At 48.6% G+C, this 18,029-nt stretch overlaps 1 protein-coding gene across 4 annotated transcripts in view; it reads left to right on the forward strand.

Annotated features, from left to right (window-relative positions):
- LOC115832442 overlaps positions 1–18,029 on the forward strand; it is a 46,654-nt gene extending 28,625 nt beyond the window's left edge. Inside the window, exons 2-4 of one of the 4 annotated variants that reach the window (XR_004027947.1) lie at positions 6,743–6,953; positions 7,654–7,803; positions 17,959–18,029. Coding sequence is in view for 1 of the 4 variants with exons in the window: in XM_030803485.1 (XP_030659345.1) it covers positions 6,743–6,953; positions 7,654–7,743 (301 nt within the window). In the remaining 3 variants the exon portion in view is untranslated. Of the gene's footprint in view, positions 1–6,742; positions 6,954–7,653; positions 7,838–17,958 lie in introns of those variants that run through there. The other 3 variants (XR_004027949.1, XR_004027948.1, XM_030803485.1) reach the window with 3 other exon arrangements.

An 18,029-nucleotide genomic window follows, 5' to 3' on the forward strand; every position in this document is an offset into this window, starting at 1 on the left:
CCTGGGCCCAGCCCATGAAACCATTTTTTCCTTCTAGGCCTCCAAGCCTGTGATGGGAGGCGCTGCCGTGAAGACTTCTGATATGCCCTGGAGACATTTTTCCCATTGTCTTGGGGAATTAACATTCAGCTCCTCATTACTTAAGCAAATTTCTGCAGCCAGCTTGAATTTCTCCTCAGAAAATGGGATTTTCTTTTCTAATGCATTTCCAGGCTACAAATTTTCCAAACTTTTATGCTCTGCTTCCCTTATAAAACAGAATGCCTTCGCCAGGTGCAGTGGCTCATGCCTGTAATCCCAGCACTTTGGGAGGCAGAGGCAGCTGGATCACCTGAGGTAAGGAGATTGAGACCAGCCTGGCCAACATGGCAAAACCCCGTTTCTACTGAAAATACAAAAAATTTGGCTGGGCGCGGTGGCTCATGCCTGTAATCCCAGCACTTTGGGAGGCCAAGGCAGGTGGATCATGAGGTCAGGAGATCAAGACCATCCTGGCTAACACAGTGAAACCCCGTCTCTACTAAAAAATAGAAAAAAATTAGCCGGGCGTGGTGGCGGACACCTGTAGTCCCAGGTACTTGGGAGGCTGAGGCAGGAGAATGGAGACATTCATGATAGGGTATACAATTACAGAAATCAGAAGCCTTTATACACACAAAGACACAGGCAGTATTACAGTGAGCATCTTCATATGTGCCCTCGTATGGATCCTTGTCAGAACTTCCCTGGGTCTGTGCTCAGGAACAGGACTGGTGGGACAGAGGGTTCACAGTCTTCATTTGACTGAAACTGCTAGGTGGCTCTCCAGAACAGCCACCCCAGCTGTCACACCCACCAGCATCCTTGCTAGTACTCATATCCCCTACATATCCTCTGCGCTTGTGGAAAATGTGCTTCTGCAAAACCGGGGGCTAGGCCAGGAGCGGTGGCTCATGCCTATAATCCCAGCACTTTGGGAGGCCAAGGCAGGCGGATCATGAGGTCAAGAGATCAAGACCATCCTGGCCAACATGGTGACACCCCGTCTCTACTAAAAATTCAAAAATTAGCTGGGCATGGTGGCGTGCACCTGTAGTCCCAGCTACTTGGGAGGCTGAGGCAAGATAATTGCTTGAACCCGGGAGGCAGAGGTTGCAGTGAGCCGAGATCACGCCACTGCACTCCAACCTGGCAATAGAGCAACACTACGTCTCAAAAAAAAAAAAAAAAAAAAACGGGCTAAACCAAGAAAAAAGCAAGCATGAGATGTAGGAAACAGGGATTCTAACAGAGGGAAGTGGTGAGACAAATCTCTAGGATGTGCGGCAGGCCAGGGTTGGGGCACCACTGCTTCCAGACTCCCCGCCCTCGCCTCCTTAAAGGGCTCAGGATATCAGGAGGAACTGGCCATAGGCTTAGCTGAAATTATTGTCATTGACAACAGTTCTTCTCTCTATAAAGTTTGAGTATTTGTGCCTTCTCTCAGTATCACTCTATATCATCCCCTAAGCAGTAGATCTATGCTTTCTTTGTTCTTCTTGCCCTAAGAATAACTTTAAAGACCTTTTTTATTTTCCTTAGAATTTCTGGCAAATTACAGCACAGTCCTCCTGACAGTATTTTTCAGGCTTGTGTCATTCTTCAGGATCCATCTCTGATTATACTTCCCTTCATCTATATTTTGCCCATCCTCTCAAAACATTAGCTTAACAGGGTGGGCGCAGCGGCTCACACCTGTAATCCTTGCACTTTGGGAGGCTGAAGTGGGTAGATCACCTGAGGTCAGGAGTTCAAGACCAGCCTGGCTAGTAAACATGGGGAAACCCCATCTTTACTAAAAATACAAAACTCAGCTGGGCGTGGTGGCAGGTGCCTGTAATCTCAGCTACTCGGGAGGCTGAGGGAGGAGAATCACTTGAACCTGGGAGGCGGAGGTTGCAGTGAGCTGAGTTGTGCCACTGCACTCCAGCCTGGGCGACAGAGCAAGACTCTGTCTCAAAAAAAAAAAAAAAAAAAAAAAAATTAGCTCAACAGGGAGCTCAGGCAGGCACACCGGTTTCTATTACTACTTCCCTCTTTTCATCTTCATCATGATTATTCATGATTGTATAATCAGGATTTCTTTTTAAAGAAGCTCCCTACTTGATATTAGCTGACAGAACAAAAGGTTCTTGATTAAATGATGGCTCTTCCCTGCTCACTGAAAGTCAAAAGCTAACAAAATACTTTGATCAAAAAATGGATTTTGATATCCATTGTTATGAAAATAGTGAAAAACTTCCAGGAGTAAATGAATAGTTTTGTGGACAGATGCTTTTAGTGGTCAAGAACCATTGATTGAGAGAGCTGTTTCTGAACAAAGAACTGGAAAAGCCAGGCTCTATCAATACGCAATGTAAACGTAAATGAACCACACTGCAGGCACCTACTTTCACGGAACTCTCCCCTCCTTTGCCCTTTGCCTGAACCATTTCAACAGCTTTTTTTTTTTTTTTTTTGAGATGGAGTCTCGCTCTGTTGCCCAGGCTAGAGTGCAGTGGCACCATCTTGGCTCACTGCAACCTCAGCCTCCTGGGTTCAAGCAATTCTCCTGCCTCAGCCTCCCGAGCAGCTGGGATTACAGGCGCATGTGCATGCCACCACACCCGGCTGATTTTTGTATTTTTAGTAGAGACAGGATTTCACCGTGTTGGCCAGGCTGGTCTGGAACTCTTGACCTCAGGTGATCTACCTATCTCACCCTCCCAAAGTGCTGGGATTACAGGCATTAGCCACCATGCCCGGCCTCAACAGCTTTCTAATTGTCTCCATGTGTCCAGACTTGTGACCCTCAAATCCAAACACAGCCATGAAGATCTACCTAAAACACAAGTCTCAGAATGAATGACCTTCCCTGTGGACAGAGAACACACTCCCCACTGGCAGGCAAGCCCACACCTTGCAGATGCAGGCACTGTCTCCCTTGCAAGCCCTCTCCCTGCATAGCTCCATGCCTACTAGCTGTGCTCTAGCCACCGCTAGCACCTACTATGCTGATTCTCATCTTTGTGCCTTTGCACACACGGTCCCCTCCATCTGGCATGCCTTCTTCCACCCTGACCCAGGTTGTTCCTTACTACTCATTTCAGGCGCCATTTGCCTTTGGGAAGCCTTTTCTCGTCCTCATTGTGCCCCCATAACTCCCTGAGGCTATTTTACATCAGGGTATACAAGTACCTGTTCTTGCATCTGTCTTTCCAACAGTGAGCTCCCAAGATGAGGAACTGGGTGTTCTTTGAATCCCCAGCCCTAGCAAAGCCCCTGGACATTGTAAACTAGATCAGTGTTTGTTGAATGAAGTTTGGTTTTTTGTTTTTTGTTTTTTGTTTTTTTTGAGACAGACTCTCATTCTGTCACCCAGGCTGGAGTGAAGTGGCACGATCTCACTCACTGCAACCTCCACCTCCCGGGTTCCAGCGATTCTCCTGCCTCAGCCTCCCGAGTAGCTGGGACTACAGGGGCGTGCCACCACCCCCGGCTAATTTTTTTTTTTTTTTTTAGTAGAAATGAGGTTTCACCATGTTAGCCAGTATGGTCTCAATTTCCTGACCTCGTGATCTGCCCACCTTGGCCTCCCAAAGTGTTGGGATTACAGGTGTGAGCCACTGCACCAAGCCAAGAATGAAATCTTGTCATTTGCAGCAACATGGATGGATGGGAGGTCATTATGTTGAGTGAAATAAGCCAGGTACAGGAAGACAAATACCACATGTTCTCGCTCATATGAGGGAGTTAAAAAAGAGGTAGAGAGTAGAATGATGGTTATCAGAGGCTGGAAAGGGAAAGGAGAGGGAAAGATGAGTCGAAGTTGGTTAATGGGTATAAAAATACAGTTAGAAGGAATAAGTTCTAGTATTCAAGAGTACAGTAGAGAAATCAGTTAATAATTTATATGTCTCAAAATAGTTACAAGACAGGAACTGTAGTGTTCTCAGCACAAAGAAAAATGTTTGAGGAGATGGATATCCCAATTACCCTGATTTGATCATTGCACATTACATACATGCATCAAAATATCACGTGTAGGCCGGACGTAGTGGCTCACACCTGTAGTCCCAGCACTTTGGGAGGCTGAGGTAGGCAGATCACTTGAGGTCAGGAGTTTGAGACCAGCCTGGCCAACATGGGGAAACCCCGTCTCTACTAAAAATACAAAAAAAATTAGCCAGGCGTGGTGGCACATGCCTGTAATCCCAGCTACTCGGGAGGCTGAGGCAGGAGAATCGCTTGCATCCAGGAGGAAGAGGTTGCAGTGAGCCAAGATCGTGCCATTGCACTCCAGCCTGGACAACAGAATGAATGAGACTCTGTCTCAAAAAAAATATATCACATGTACCCAAAAAATATGTGAACTGTTATATATCTATAATTTTTTTAAAAAACAACTCCATTCAGGATCAGTATCATTGGCTCCTAAGAGGTTGTTTGGAACAAGGCTGCTGATGAGATTCATCCAAGTATCAAACCCACATTAACAATTTCTTTTTTTTGAGACAGAATTTCAATCTGTCACCCAGGACGGGGTGCAGTGGTGCAGTCTCAACTCACTGCAACCTCTGCCTCCCGTAATCCGAACTCAGCTCACTGCAATCTCCACCTCCCGAGTTCAAGCAATTCTCCTCCCTCAGCCTCCCAACTAACTGAGACTACAGGTGCACACCGCCATACGTGGCTAATTTTTTATTTTTTTGTAGAGATGGGTTTTTGTTTTTGTTTTTGTTTTGAGATGGAGTTTTGCTCTTGTTGCCCAGGCTGGAGTGCAATGGTGCGATCTTGGCTCACTGCAACCTTTGCCTCCTAGGTTCAAGCAATTCTTCTGCCTCTGCCTCTCAAGTATCTGGGATTACAGGCATCCGCCACCACACCCGGCTAATTTTTTTTTTTTTTTTTTGAGACGGAGTCTCACTCTGTCACCCAGGTTGGAGTGCAGTGGCATGATCTTGGCTCACTGCAAGCTCTGCCTCCCAGGTTCATGCCATTCTCCTGCCTCAGCCTCCGGAGTAGCTGGGACTACAGGCGCCCGCCACCGCGCCTGGCTAATTTTTTGTATTTTTAGTAGAGACGGGGTTTCACTGTGGTCTCGATCTCCTGACCTTGTGATCCGCCCGCCTCGGCCTCCCAAAGTGCTGGTATTACAGGCATGAGCCACCGCGCCCGACCTAATTTTTTGTATTTTAGTAGAGACAGGGTTTCACCATGTTGGCCAGACTGGTCTTGAACTCCTGACCTCAGGTGATCCACCCACCTCGGCCTCCCAACGTACTGGGATTACAGGTGTGAGCCACCACACCCAGCTGAGATAGGGTTTTGCCATGTTGCCCAGGCTTATCTCGAACTCCTGGACTCAAGCAATCCATCTGCTTCAGCCTTCCAAAATACTGGGATTATGGCATGAACCAATGCACCTGGCCTCTACAAAACATTTTTCTTAAAATTAGCCGGACATGGTAGTGTGCGGCTGTACTCCCAGCTATTCAAGAAGCAGAGGTAGGAGGCTCGCTTAAGCCCAGCAGTTTGAGGCTGCAGTGAGTCATGATCATGCCACTGCACTAGAACTGAGACCCTGTCTGGGAAAAAAAAAAAAAAAAACTTAACTCCCACTTCTGTTTTTTTTTTTTTTTTGAGACTGAGTCTCACTCTGCTGCCCAGGCTGGAGTATATTGGCACCATCTTGGCCCACTGCAACCTCTGTCTCCTGGGTTCAAGTGATTCTTGTGCCTCAGCCTCCTGAGTAGGTGGGATTACAGGCATGTGCCACCATGCCTGGCTAATTTTTTTGTATTTTCAGTAGGGATGGAGTTTTACCATGTTGGCCAGGCTGGTCTCAAACTCCTGACCTCAGGTCCTCTGCCCACCTTGGCCTCCCAAAGTGCTGGGATTACAAGTGTGAGTCACTGCACCTGGCCCTCCACTTCTTTTTGTTTCTTTTTTGGAGGGTCTTACTATGTTGCCCAGGCTACGCTCAAACTCCTGGGCTTAAGCAATGCACTCCCCTTGGCCTCCAAGGTGTTGGGATTACAGGCATGAGCCACCACTCCCGGCCTTGAGTGCTTATTATGTACTATATTTCCCCATATTTTATCTAAATTTAGTCTCTAGAATAATCATAGGAAGTAGACATTATTATTCCCATTTGATGAGAAACTCACAAGTCATGTGTGTGGCAGAGCCTCTTCTTCATACAGAGTGTGGAAATCTGTGACTTACAGGGAACTCGTGTCATTGATGCATTTAGCTTACTTTCCTAAGGGGCTTTCAAGGGAGACACTTCCCCTGGATTCAATTTTCCCCTTAGCCACTAACTTTGAAGCCCAACCAGAATTTCAGACCCTTCAGTGCAGCTCTCCTGCAGTTGGTTGAGTCATTAGGGTAAGTCTGAATGGAGCCTGGAATAATAACAACTAAGTTCTAGTTTTTGCTGCAGGCCCTCTAGCCCAGTCCAAGAGCACCTGGCCACCCAGAGAAGCACTGCTGGAGTGGGGGAATTAGGCCATACAGCATCCACAGAGAAGCCCAGCTCCTTACTGGGACCCTGGTCCATTTCCCAAGTTGACCTTCCTGCAGGAAGAGAACATATCACATATTTTAATCCATTTGACAGTCACAGAGGAAGTCTAAGGAAGTCAGGGCGTGCCTGCTTGGGGCCCGTCCAAGTTCATCCTCTGCCGCCCTATCCCTGTTATGTTTAGTTTGGAAGTCCAGAAGATTGTGTTTATGTTCCCAGCAGGGCACCTGTTAACTGGTACCAAGAAAAGGCCCAAGTGTTTCCCTGGCATCAGTTGGTGTCTGGATCCACCACTCCACTCTGTCTCTGGAAACAGCCCTTCCACGTCTCTGCATTCCCTGTTACCGTGTCACTGGCCTTCAGACAGAGCCAAGGTGCAGGGCAACACCTCTCCGAGGATCTGCAGCCATTCATATTGCTTAGGCTACTGGTAAGTGGACTAAGGTTTGAAATTACTATCCTAAACATTTCTAGCTAATGTTAACTAGCCATCCAACCAACTGGTGGTGGGAGTCACAGAAGGCTAAAACAATGTCACTCTCTTTATTGTTTGTTCCCTGCCTGCCCATCCACTGCATTGACATCTACTGAGGGTCCACTACAGGCCCAAGCAATGTCCAAGAGAGTCCCAGTTCCCTGCCTGGAGTGCATGTGAAAATCATAATACAGGGCTATAGTGCATATATGACAAAGTGCTGTGGGAGAAAAGAGAAAGACAATCTAATCCCTTGGGCTCCCAGAAGAGGTGGCTTGTGAGCTGCGCCTTGAGCACCCACTCACGGAGGACAGCATAAGCAAAAGTGGGGAGGAATGTGGGCAGGAGGGGCGTGAAGAAGCAGGCAGTGGGGTTTGGAGTGAGTGAACCCTAGGAGGGTGGTGCTGGCAAGAGATGACGGGGGAGTGTTGGAGGGGCCTGGGCAGGCTATGCTGAGGAATTTGGACTTGACCCGAAGGTCACAGTGAACCACGGAAGGGGCTGAGCATTGGAGGAACAGTCACATTCAGTGCCTTAGAACGTCGCTCTGGCCTCTGGTTAGACACAGTGGGTGGAACATTTGCGTTCATCTCTGTTCCTTCTGGAGCCCTGCTAATACGGCAGTGAACATTATATATGTGTGTATCTCATGCAGCCACAGGACAAAAGAATGAGAGAGGAGAAAGCAGCAGGAGAGAGAAGTGAACCAAATTTTGAATGCTGGGAGCAGATGGACAGGTGGTGACTGACCTTCCCTCAAGCATCTCTGGAGCCACAGCCCCCAGCCGGCCCTGTCCAGCACGTGGTAATTTATTGAACAGGAATGGGAGGTACTAAAATACTGACTAGAAGCTTTGTGATTTGTGGGTAAGGATACAGGAATTTCATTAGAGCCCGTCCCGCCATGTCAGAGTTTATACGTCTTTGAAGCTGGTCAGTTTCTTTAGAGAGGAACTTCACAGATGAGGAAATTGAGGCACACAGAAGTCAAGTAGTCTCTCCAAAGTCACATAGAGTGATAGCAGAGCAGGAATTTAAACTCATGGCCAGTAAATAATGAAAATATAGGATTACTAGTCAAAGAAATGCAAATTAAAATCAGAGCTGGGCATGGTGGCTCACGCCTGTAATCCCAGCAGTTTGGGAGGCCCAGGCGGGCAGATCACCTGAGGTTGGGAGTTTGAGACCAGCCTGACCAACATGGAGAAACCCTGTCTCTACTAAAAATACAAAATTAGCCGGGCACGGTGGTGCATGCCTGTAATCCCAACTACTCGGGATGCTGAGGCAGGAGAATCACTTGAACCCGGGAGGCAGAGGTTGTGGGCAGCTGAGATCGTCCCATTGCACTCCAGCCTGGGCAACAAGAGTGAAACTCCATCTCAAAAAAAAAAAAAACCAGACTGGAAATTTTGTTTTTTTGAAACAGGGTCTCACTCTGTCACCCAGGCTGGATTGCAGTGGCCCAGTAATAGCTGATAGAACCAAGCCCTGAGAGAATTCACTGTGAGCCTGACCCTCCTAACACTGCTATCCTTCCTCAAAAAGCACTGAGAGATTTACCAGCTGTTCAGTTTTAAAGAGAAAATTTTTACATAATAATTTTTTTGAATATTTATAGTTCTTTTTTTTTTTCGAGACAGAGTCTTGCTCTGTTACCCAGGGTGGAGTGCTGTGGCACAATCTCAGCTCACTGCAACCTCTGCCTCCCTGGGTCAAGCTATCCTCCCCGCTCAGCCTCCCAATTAGCTGGGACCACAGGCGCATGCCACCACTGCCTGGCTAATTTTTGTATTTTTTGTAAAGATGAGATTTCCCTATATCACCCAGGCTGGTCTTGAACTCCCGGACTCAAGCTATCCACCCAACTTGGCCTCCCAAAGTGCTGGGATTACAGACGTGAATCACCATGCCCAGCCTACATTATAATTTTATTTTTGGAATTTTAAAACAGAATTTAGAAGAGATACCACTAATGACAGGAAACCCAGGGTCCCTGTGAGAACGGAGGGACATCAGGAAACCCGCCGCTGGGCAGTAGCACTAACGGGCTGACACTTGGGAAACAGAAGCAAGCAAGAAGTGTCCACCTTCTCACTCAGTAAGAACATCAGCCACTGGCCTTCGTAAAGCAGAGTGTTCTTCACCAGCCCTAAACACACGTGTCACATTTAATTAGCTAGCTGTTTTAATGTGGGAAACAAGATTGAATGTTGACTGAAATGCAATGTTAGGGAGTTCTCTCTCCTGCACTTTTTTTCTTTTCTTTTTTTTTTTTTTTGAGACGGAGTTCCGCTCTTGTTGCCCAGGCTGGAGTGCAATGGTGCGATCTCGGCTCACCGCAACCTCTGCCTCCCAGATTCAAGTGATTCTCCTGCCTCAGCCTCCCGAGTAGCTGGGATTACAGGCATGCACCACCACACCTGGCTAATTTTGTATTTTTAGTAGAGATGGGGTTTCTCCATGTTGGTCAGGCTGTTCTCGAACTCTTGACCTCAGGTGATCTGCATGCCTCGGCCTCCCAAAGTGCTGGGATTACAGGCTTGAGCCACCGTGCCCACCCTTTCCTGCATTTTTAAGTGAAATACAAAACTGTTGAAAAGGTTTTCAATTTATAAGCAGCATGCTGTATGCTGTGGAGTGCTGCTTGGAATAATACATTATGAAGTAGCTTAGAAATTTTTTTAGTCGGCTATTATATATCCATTAGCCACCTGAAGTGTGAACTTATCATTATGATTTGCCACAACATATTAATTGGGACTGGGACGCATCAGTTTATAAAACATTTGCATAATGCTTAGCTGCTCTAACTGTGGAGAAGGTACAGGGCGTCTGCAATGTGTGGAGGTTTCAGCTCATTCTTGCTCAGTTCTACTTAATAATCCACTTCTACCCTAGCTTTTCTGTCCTCTAGTGAAAGAATTTAGCACTACATTAAGATAGAAAGGGAACCTGGTCCAACTGTCCCATCCCTACTCCTCATTTTACAGACAACAAAACTGAAGCTTGGCCAGGCGCAGCGGCTCAAGGACTGTATCAGTTGAACCCAGGAGGTGGAGGTTACAGTGAGCCAAGATCGTGCCATTGCACTCCAGCCTGGGCGACAGAGCACTCTGGGGGACCAAGGCAGGGAGATCATGAAGTCAGGAGATTGAGACCATCTGGCTAACATGGTGAAACCCTGTCTCTACTAAAAATATAAAAATTAGCGCAGTGTAGTGGCGCATGCCTGTAATCCCAGCTACTCAGGAGGCTGAGGCAGGAGAATCACTTGAACCAGTGAGTCAGAGGTTGTGGTGAGCTGAGATCATGCCACTGCACTCCAGCCTGGCAACAGAGATAGACTTTGTCACACACACACAAAAAAAGGCCAGGCGCAGTGGCTTATGCCTGTAATCCCAGCACTTTGGGAGGCCGAGGTGGGCAGATCACAAGGTCAGGAGTTGGAGACCAGCCTGGCCAATATGGTGAAACCCCATCTCTACTAAGAATATAAAAATTAGCCGGGCATGCTGGCAGACGCCTGTAGTCCCAGCTACTCGGGAGGCTGAGGCAGGAGAATAGCTTGAACCTGGGAGGCGGAGGTTGTAGTGAGCCAAGATCAGGCCACTGCCCTCCAGCCTGGGAGAGGGAGTGAGACTCTGTCTTAAAAAACAAAAAAAAAGAAAAACAAACCCGAGGCTTAAAGAGAAGAGACTTGCCCCCAGGTTAGTAAAGGAGGAATAAAGAAGCCAACACTCCCTCTCCCTGGAGGTGGCAGGAAGGAAGGCATCCGGAAGGGATAATGTTGATCTGGCTCCTAAAGGAGTGGCCATTTTCCAGGGAAGAGGAACAGCGTGAGAGCAGAGGTGTCAACTAGCCAGGTGCCGGGGTGGGAGGGCCTTTTATTGCAGGGTTTGGAGATGAGGGCAGAAGCTGACAGGACCAGGTTATAGAGGACCTGTAGGCCCAGCCCAAGAGTCTATAAGGAAGTCTGCAGTGAAACTCACAACCCATTCGTGACAAGGTGGCCTGATCAGGGTACCCACTACCCGGTCAATTGGCCACACAGGCAATTCCTGACAGCCAGGTGACCCCTGGCTCAGTGTAGACAAAGGAACTATCAGCTCCCCTACCAGGCAGGAACATCACATCTGCTTATTTCTCCTCTAGTTTCAAGGGGTATCTGAGGATAAACAAGTCCTCTGGGCACTGGACGGACCAGCTAGGCCTGTTCTTCCACTGGCTGAACCAGAGGTTGCCCTTGGGGAGACTCAAAGGCCTCTGCTCTTGCATTGGCCAAGACCAGAACAGGAGCAGCAGTGGAGGGGAGAGCCAGCCTGCACCCACCCCGAGTTTGTGCCCACCACCCTAGAGTCACAAGGGAGATCCTGAGAGGTTTTGGGGAGGAGCAGGGAGGGCTGTCCACAATCCCTGGCTCTCTCTACCTTAAGACTCAGCTTGCTTCAAATTTTGCTTTTTTTTTTAACCCTCCATTCTTTCTTCTTTAAAAAAAAAATTGCTTTTGCTGGGCGCGGTGGCTCATACCTGTAATCCCAGCACTTTGGGAGGCCGAGGTGGGCGGAGTATCTGAAGTCAGGAGATCAAGACCAGCCTAGCCAATATGGAGAAACCCCGTCTCTACTAAAAATACAAAATTAGCAAGGCGTGGTGGTGGGCGCCTATAATCTCAGCTATTCGGGAGGCTGAGGCAGAGAATCACTTGAACCCAGGAGGTGGAGGTTGCAGTGAGCCGAGATCGCGCCACTGCACTCCAGCCTGGGCGACAGAGCAAGACTCTGTCTCGAAAAAAAAAAATTGCTTTCTTCTCTTACACAGACAGTTTCATTCCCACTCCATGAAAGTCTAGAAGCTTTGCCATGAACTTTTCAGGGTGAAATATTAATGATGGTGATCTAGACTGGAGGTCACATAATTCTCACTTTGCTGATTCTCCCATACACAGGGAATAACGAAAAAATGAAATTCCTAAACTTCAAAGCCGTTTCCAACTGGAGGCCCCATATACAACCAATTAGCTGGCCAGTAGGTGGCGCCAAAGGTTAATCACAGCCTTTGGATGAAGGGTTCCCATTTGGTCCCGCTGGAAAGCAATTCAGTTATCCATTCAGCACACATAGATGGCTGCGTGCCATGTGCCGTGTCTTGAGAAAGACAGAGTCTAATTTCAATTCACACCAGGGACTAAGAGCTGTGAAGGAGGCACCCAGAGTGAATTTGGCCAGAGCAGGTGATTTCCAAGCCAAGCTCGGCAGACACGTGTTTGCCTGGAGAAGGGCATCGCAAGAGGTTCCAGGTGCATTTGGAGAACAACCCAGCATGGAGAGATGATCAGGGGCAGACCGTAGACCCTTGGGCTGCTGCAGTAATCTGAGTGAATGAAAGGGAATGCTGTAATGTTGAATCTGAGGAGCCCTGAGTGCACTTAGCAGGATCTGCTGCCCCTGGAGGCTGGAGGGAGTGGCGAGAGAATGGAGCTGCTGTGAACTCAGAGGAGGTGGAGGTGAGGCTGGAACAAAACCAGAAAACAATGCAGCCACATATTCTTGGTGCACCCCCCACCCCCACCCTCCTTTCATGTTCTGTTTGCCTCTCTCCATATCTATTTATCTGCCATATTCTTAAATCACCAGGTCCCCTGGTCAGGGCTGACCATGGTGCCCCATTAGGCTGCCTTGGGGAACTCAGCTGGGTTGTGGGCAGGGCTGGAGGTGCCTTGGTGACATGTGGGTGCCCAGCATTCCAGATCTGAGAGCATCAAGGTCAGGCATGGAGATGGGCACAGGATGGGGCCTCCCAAGGAAGGTGTGTGTTGATGTGCCAGCAGTGAGCAGGCAGAGGTGGTGTCAGCCAGGCCCTGGGGTTTGAATACCAAGAGAGGGACTACAGGCTCAGCATCCTGGGAGCCCGGGGGTTTTCTGCACTGGGAAGTGGGCAGATGAAAACGGGAATGTAGAACAGATAAACCCAGCAAGAGCCAGCTGGAAGTGGAAATGGTGTGGGGCCCTGAGGGCCTGGATCAGGGCAGGACCCTAAGCACAGAGAGAAAGAACATTTTAAAGGAAAAATCCGCCAGACTTGTCAGCTGTCAGAATGTGGGGGCTGAAGGCAAGAGATGAGTCAAAGATGACTCAGAAGATTTGAAGGTGAGTTCAAGGGAAAATGGCAGTACTTTGGGGAGGGAGTTCAAATTCGTGTCCAGGACCCCTGGTTCTGCTAGGAGACAGGAGCATGCCAGAAGGTATCCCACTTGTTTGTATGTTTCTGGCCTGTCCCTCCCCGACTAGAACATAAGCTCCCGAGGGAGCTGCCTCTGCTCTGTCAGTTCTTTGTGCTTTACTCAGAGGGGTTCACGCACACCTGTCCCCTGCCTGACTCAGAGCAGATGCCAGGGGATGCAGACTGAGGCTTCCGCAGGAGGGAGGCTAGGGAGGCCTGCAGGTGAGGGGTGATAGGGAAGAAAGAGTCCCGCCACCCCTCTCCCACAGGTGCTCCCACACCCAAGCACCCCCAGGACTGGACCCCCTTACAGGCAACAGCCTCCTGTCCCCTAGGCCTCTCTTCCTCTGAGATCCCAGGCTTTCCGGCCCTACTGAGACTGCCATCCTGGGAACCGTCTTTGTGCCCATCCATGCCTGTCCCATTCCCTTCCTTCCCAATACATCCCTTCCTTGCCAATACATCCCTTCTACCACATTCCTGCTCATGTTCCCAGCATCCTGTTCACTGGAGGCCCATCCATGTGGATGCGCAGCAGACACTGGTCCAACAAAGGTGATACTGAACCACTGGCAAGGGTCACCTGCCATCATCTGCCTGAGCCCTATGTTCCCCTGGTGAGCACAGCCTCACCCATCCAGGAGCCTCTGGGGCTCCTGTGCTTCACCCTGTTAACTCATTCCCCTGACCTCTCCCAAGTTTGCCCCTGCTCCGCCCACCAACTCTTCGGGGACAGGCCCTCCTCAGGTCTCACTGGAAGCGTGCTTCCTACACCCCATGGTCAGAGTGGATGCGGGTCAGACTGCAGCTCCTGGGAAGATGCCACAGCACCTCCTATGATCTCCAGGCCACGTTTCCAGTCCCTTGGCCCCTGCCTACCTCTGACTTCAGCTCCAGTGGCCAACCCCTGCCCCAAAAGGGGCTCTGTGTCCCCCCACCCACTGCACTGAAGGAATTTTCCAGCCTCCATTTTCTTTTTTTTTTTTTTTTTTTTTTTTTGAGATGGAGTCTGGCTCTGTCTGCCAGGCTAGAGTGCAGTGGCTCGATCTCAGCTCACTGCAAGCTCCGCCTCCTGGGTTCACGCCATTCTCCTGCCTCAGCCTCCCAAGTAGCTGGGACTACAGGCGCCTGCTCCCGCGCCCGGCTAATTTTTTGTATTTTCAGTAGAGACAAGGTTTCACCGTGTTAGCCAGGATGGTTTCGATCTCCTGACCTCGTGATCTGCCCGCCTCGGCCTCCCAAAGTGCTGGGATTACAGGCGTGAGCCACCACGCCCGGCCTCCATTTTCTTTTTAATTCTTGCCTTCTCACTGTTCCCTGGCTAACTCCTAGTATTCCTTCTATATTTCACCGCAGACCCTCAGGGCTCCTGCAAACTCTGTTCCCTCCCTCTCCTGCATGCCCTTCCCCACACTCCCTCCCCGCAGGCAGCACCTGCCCTCCTCAGTGCATGGGGTGCCCCTCACCATCCCAGCACTCTTCAAGAGTTTCTAAGTCCACATTTTTAGGTGGTGGGGGCTTTATGCCTGCCTCAACCACAATGGTGAGGACCCAATTTTGCTCCCACTTTGACCCAAGGCCTGGACACGGGCTTTTGGTAAACAGATATGAACTGAATGGTGAACAGACAAATAATGAACGGTAAGACTCCATTTCTGGCTTATCAACGTGGCCAGACATTTTTTTTCAGCCGCACTCAGTGCTGCCAACAGTGGGAGGGGAGGGGAAGGAGAGTTTGCCGGCTTCTGGGTGGCAGCATGTGGTGAATTCAAGAAGTGACCAACCCCAAGCTGGCCTTTGAAGGATGGGTTGAAACTTGCTTGGTGAAGTTTTCGTACTGAAGTATCCCAATTTTATAGTTACTCAATGGAAAAACTGGTTTGCTCTGTGGAAATCCACTTTAGGGTCAACTCTGAAACATAAATGGCCAGCACCTGCTCCCAGGATCCTCCCACGTTCCTTCTTTTTTCTTTTTTGAGAGAGTCTTGCTCTGTCTCTCAGGCTGGAGTGCCGTGGCACAATCTCGGCTCACTGCAACCTCCTCCCCCTCAGGTTCAAGTGATTCTCCTGCCTCAGCTTCCTGAGTAGCTGGGATTACAGGCGCACGCCACCATGCCTGGCTAATTCTTTGTATTTTTAGTAGAGATGGGGTTTCACCACGTTGGCCAGGCTGGTCTCTAACTCCTGACCTCAGGTGACCCGCTTGCCTCGGCCTCCCAAAATGCTGGAATTACAGGCGTGAGCCACCGCGCCCGGCCCTTTCACATCCCTTCTATGGTCACACCCCTATTGCAGAGAGATTTAGACCGAAGCACAGAGAAGCTGAGAAGCTTGCTCAGAGTCACACAGCCAGTGAGTGGCAGGACCAGAATTTACAATCCGGCTCCAGACCTGTGCTTTAACTGATGCCATCTTTCTTGGAAACTGTGTCTCCAAGAAATGACTGATATATATATATATTTTTTTTTTGAGATGGAGTCTTGCTCTGTCATCAGGCTGGAGTGCAGTGATGTGCTCTCAGGTTTAAGCGATTCTCCTGCCTCAGCCTCCCGAGTAGCTGGGATTACAGGCACATGCCACCATGCCCAGCTAATTTTTGTATTTTTAGTAGAGACGGCATTTCACCATGTTGGCCAGGATGGTCTCGATCTCTTGACGTTGTGATCTGCCTGCCTTGGCCTCCCAAAGTGCTGGGATTACAGGCGTGAGCCACTGTACCCAGCCTTTTTTTTTTAAAGTATATATATATTTTTAAATTTACTTTCCCCACACTACACTGATTTACAATTTTTCTTTCCTAAGTATGAACCACTTAATTTTCCTATATAACTATAGCTTGATCCTCAACATTTCTTCAACTTTCTACAAGGTTTGCTAAACATTGATTATTTAAAAACAGCTCTTGGCTGGGCGCGGCGGCTCACACCTGTAATCCCAGCACTTTGGGAGGCTGAGGCAGGCAGATCACATGAGGCCAGGAGTTCAAGACCAGCTTGGGCAACTTGGTGAAACCATGTCTCTACTAAAAAGCAAAAATTAGCTGGGCATGGTGGCATACGCGTCCCAGCTACTCAGGTGGCTGAAGCATGAGAGTTACTTGAACTGAAGAGGCAGAGGTTGCAGTGAGCCGAGATTTTGCCACTGCACTCCAGCCTGAGTGACAGACCCTGTCTCAAAAAAATAAAAACAACAATAAAGTGCACATGTTTAAAGTACAATTGGATGTATTTCAACATATGTATATACCTAGGAAACCATCACTACAATCAAAATAATGAAGATTCATCATCCAAAAGTTTCCTCTGGTCCCTGTGATCCTTCCCTCCTGCCCGTCTGCCCCACCTCCTACAGGCAACCAGTGATCTGCTTTCTGCCACTATAGTTTGCATTTTCTAAAATTTTATATAAATGACTGACTGGCATCTTTCTCTTGGCATAATTATTTTTCAAAAAGAACATTTAAACAAAATAGACCATATTCTGGGCCATTAAACAAGGCTCAATAAGTTTAAAAGGATTCAAATCATGCAAAGTATGTTCTCTGACCACAATTAAATATTAGAAATCAATAATAGCATGGTGGCTCACTCCTGTAATCCCAGGATTTTGCGAGGCCCAGGCAGGCAGATCACTTGAGGCCAGGAGTTTGAGACCAGACTGGTGAACATGGTGAAAGCCCATCTCTACTATAAATACAAAAAAATTAGCCAGGTGTGGTGACGCATGCCTGTAATCCCAGCTATTTGGGAGACTGAGGCACGAGAATTGCTTGAACCCGGGAGGCGGAGGTTGTAGTGAGCCAAGAGCACGCCACTGCACTCCAGCCTGGGCGACAGAGCGGGACTGTCTCAAAAAAAAAAACCAAAAAATCAATAACAAAAAAAATCTGAAAAATCTCCAACTGTTTGAAAACTAAGTGAAACATTTATAAATAACCCATGAGTCAAGAAATAAGAAAAGGAAATTTAAAAAATATTTTGAACTGAATGAAAATGGAAAAAAAAAATGTATCAAAATGTATGAGCCAAGGGCAGTTGTGGTGGCTCACACCTGTAATCCCAGCACTTTGGGAGGCCACAGTGGGAGGACTGCTTAAGTCCAGGAGTTCAAGACCAGCCTGGGTAATATGGCAAGACCTCATCTCTACAAAAAAAAATAAAATTTAGCTGGGTGTGGTGGCACATGCCTGTGGTCCCAGCTCTTCAGGAGGCTGAGGCAGAAGGATCACTTGAGCCCAGGAGGTTGATGGTGTAGTGAACCATGTGTGTGCCACTGTGCTCCAGCCTGGGCAACAGAGCGAGACTATCTCTTTTTTTTTATTTTTTGGAGACAGTCTCGCTCTGTTGCGCAGGCTAGAGTGCAGTGGCGCAATCTCGGCTCACTGCAGCCTCTGCCTCCTGAGTTCAAGCAATTATCCTGCCTCAGCCTCCTGAGTAGCTGGGACTACAGGTGTGTGCTGCCACACCCAGCTAAATTTTTTTGTATTTTTCGTAGAGATGGGGTTTCACCATGTTGGCCAGGCTGGTCTCAAACTTCTGACCTCAATTGATTGGCCTGCATCAGCCTCCGAAAGTGCTGGGATTACAGGTGTGAGCCAGTGCACCCGGGTGAGACTGTGTATCAGGATAAAAAAAATCATGAGCCAGACCTGGGTGTAACTGCCCTGGAGGCCCTTGCTCTGGGTGACCCTGAGTAAAGGACTTACCTCTCCTGAGCCTCAGTGTTTTCATCTGTACAGTGGGACCAAAGCCACCTACTTCAGAGTTGAGAGGATTAAGAAACTGCATGCAAAGTAGCTAGCCTGCTGCC

Source organism: Nomascus leucogenys, chromosome 22a (assembly GCF_006542625.1).
Source record: "Nomascus leucogenys isolate Asia chromosome 22a, Asia_NLE_v1, whole genome shotgun sequence".
NCBI classification, from domain to species: Eukaryota; Metazoa; Chordata; class Mammalia; order Primates; family Hylobatidae; genus Nomascus; species Nomascus leucogenys.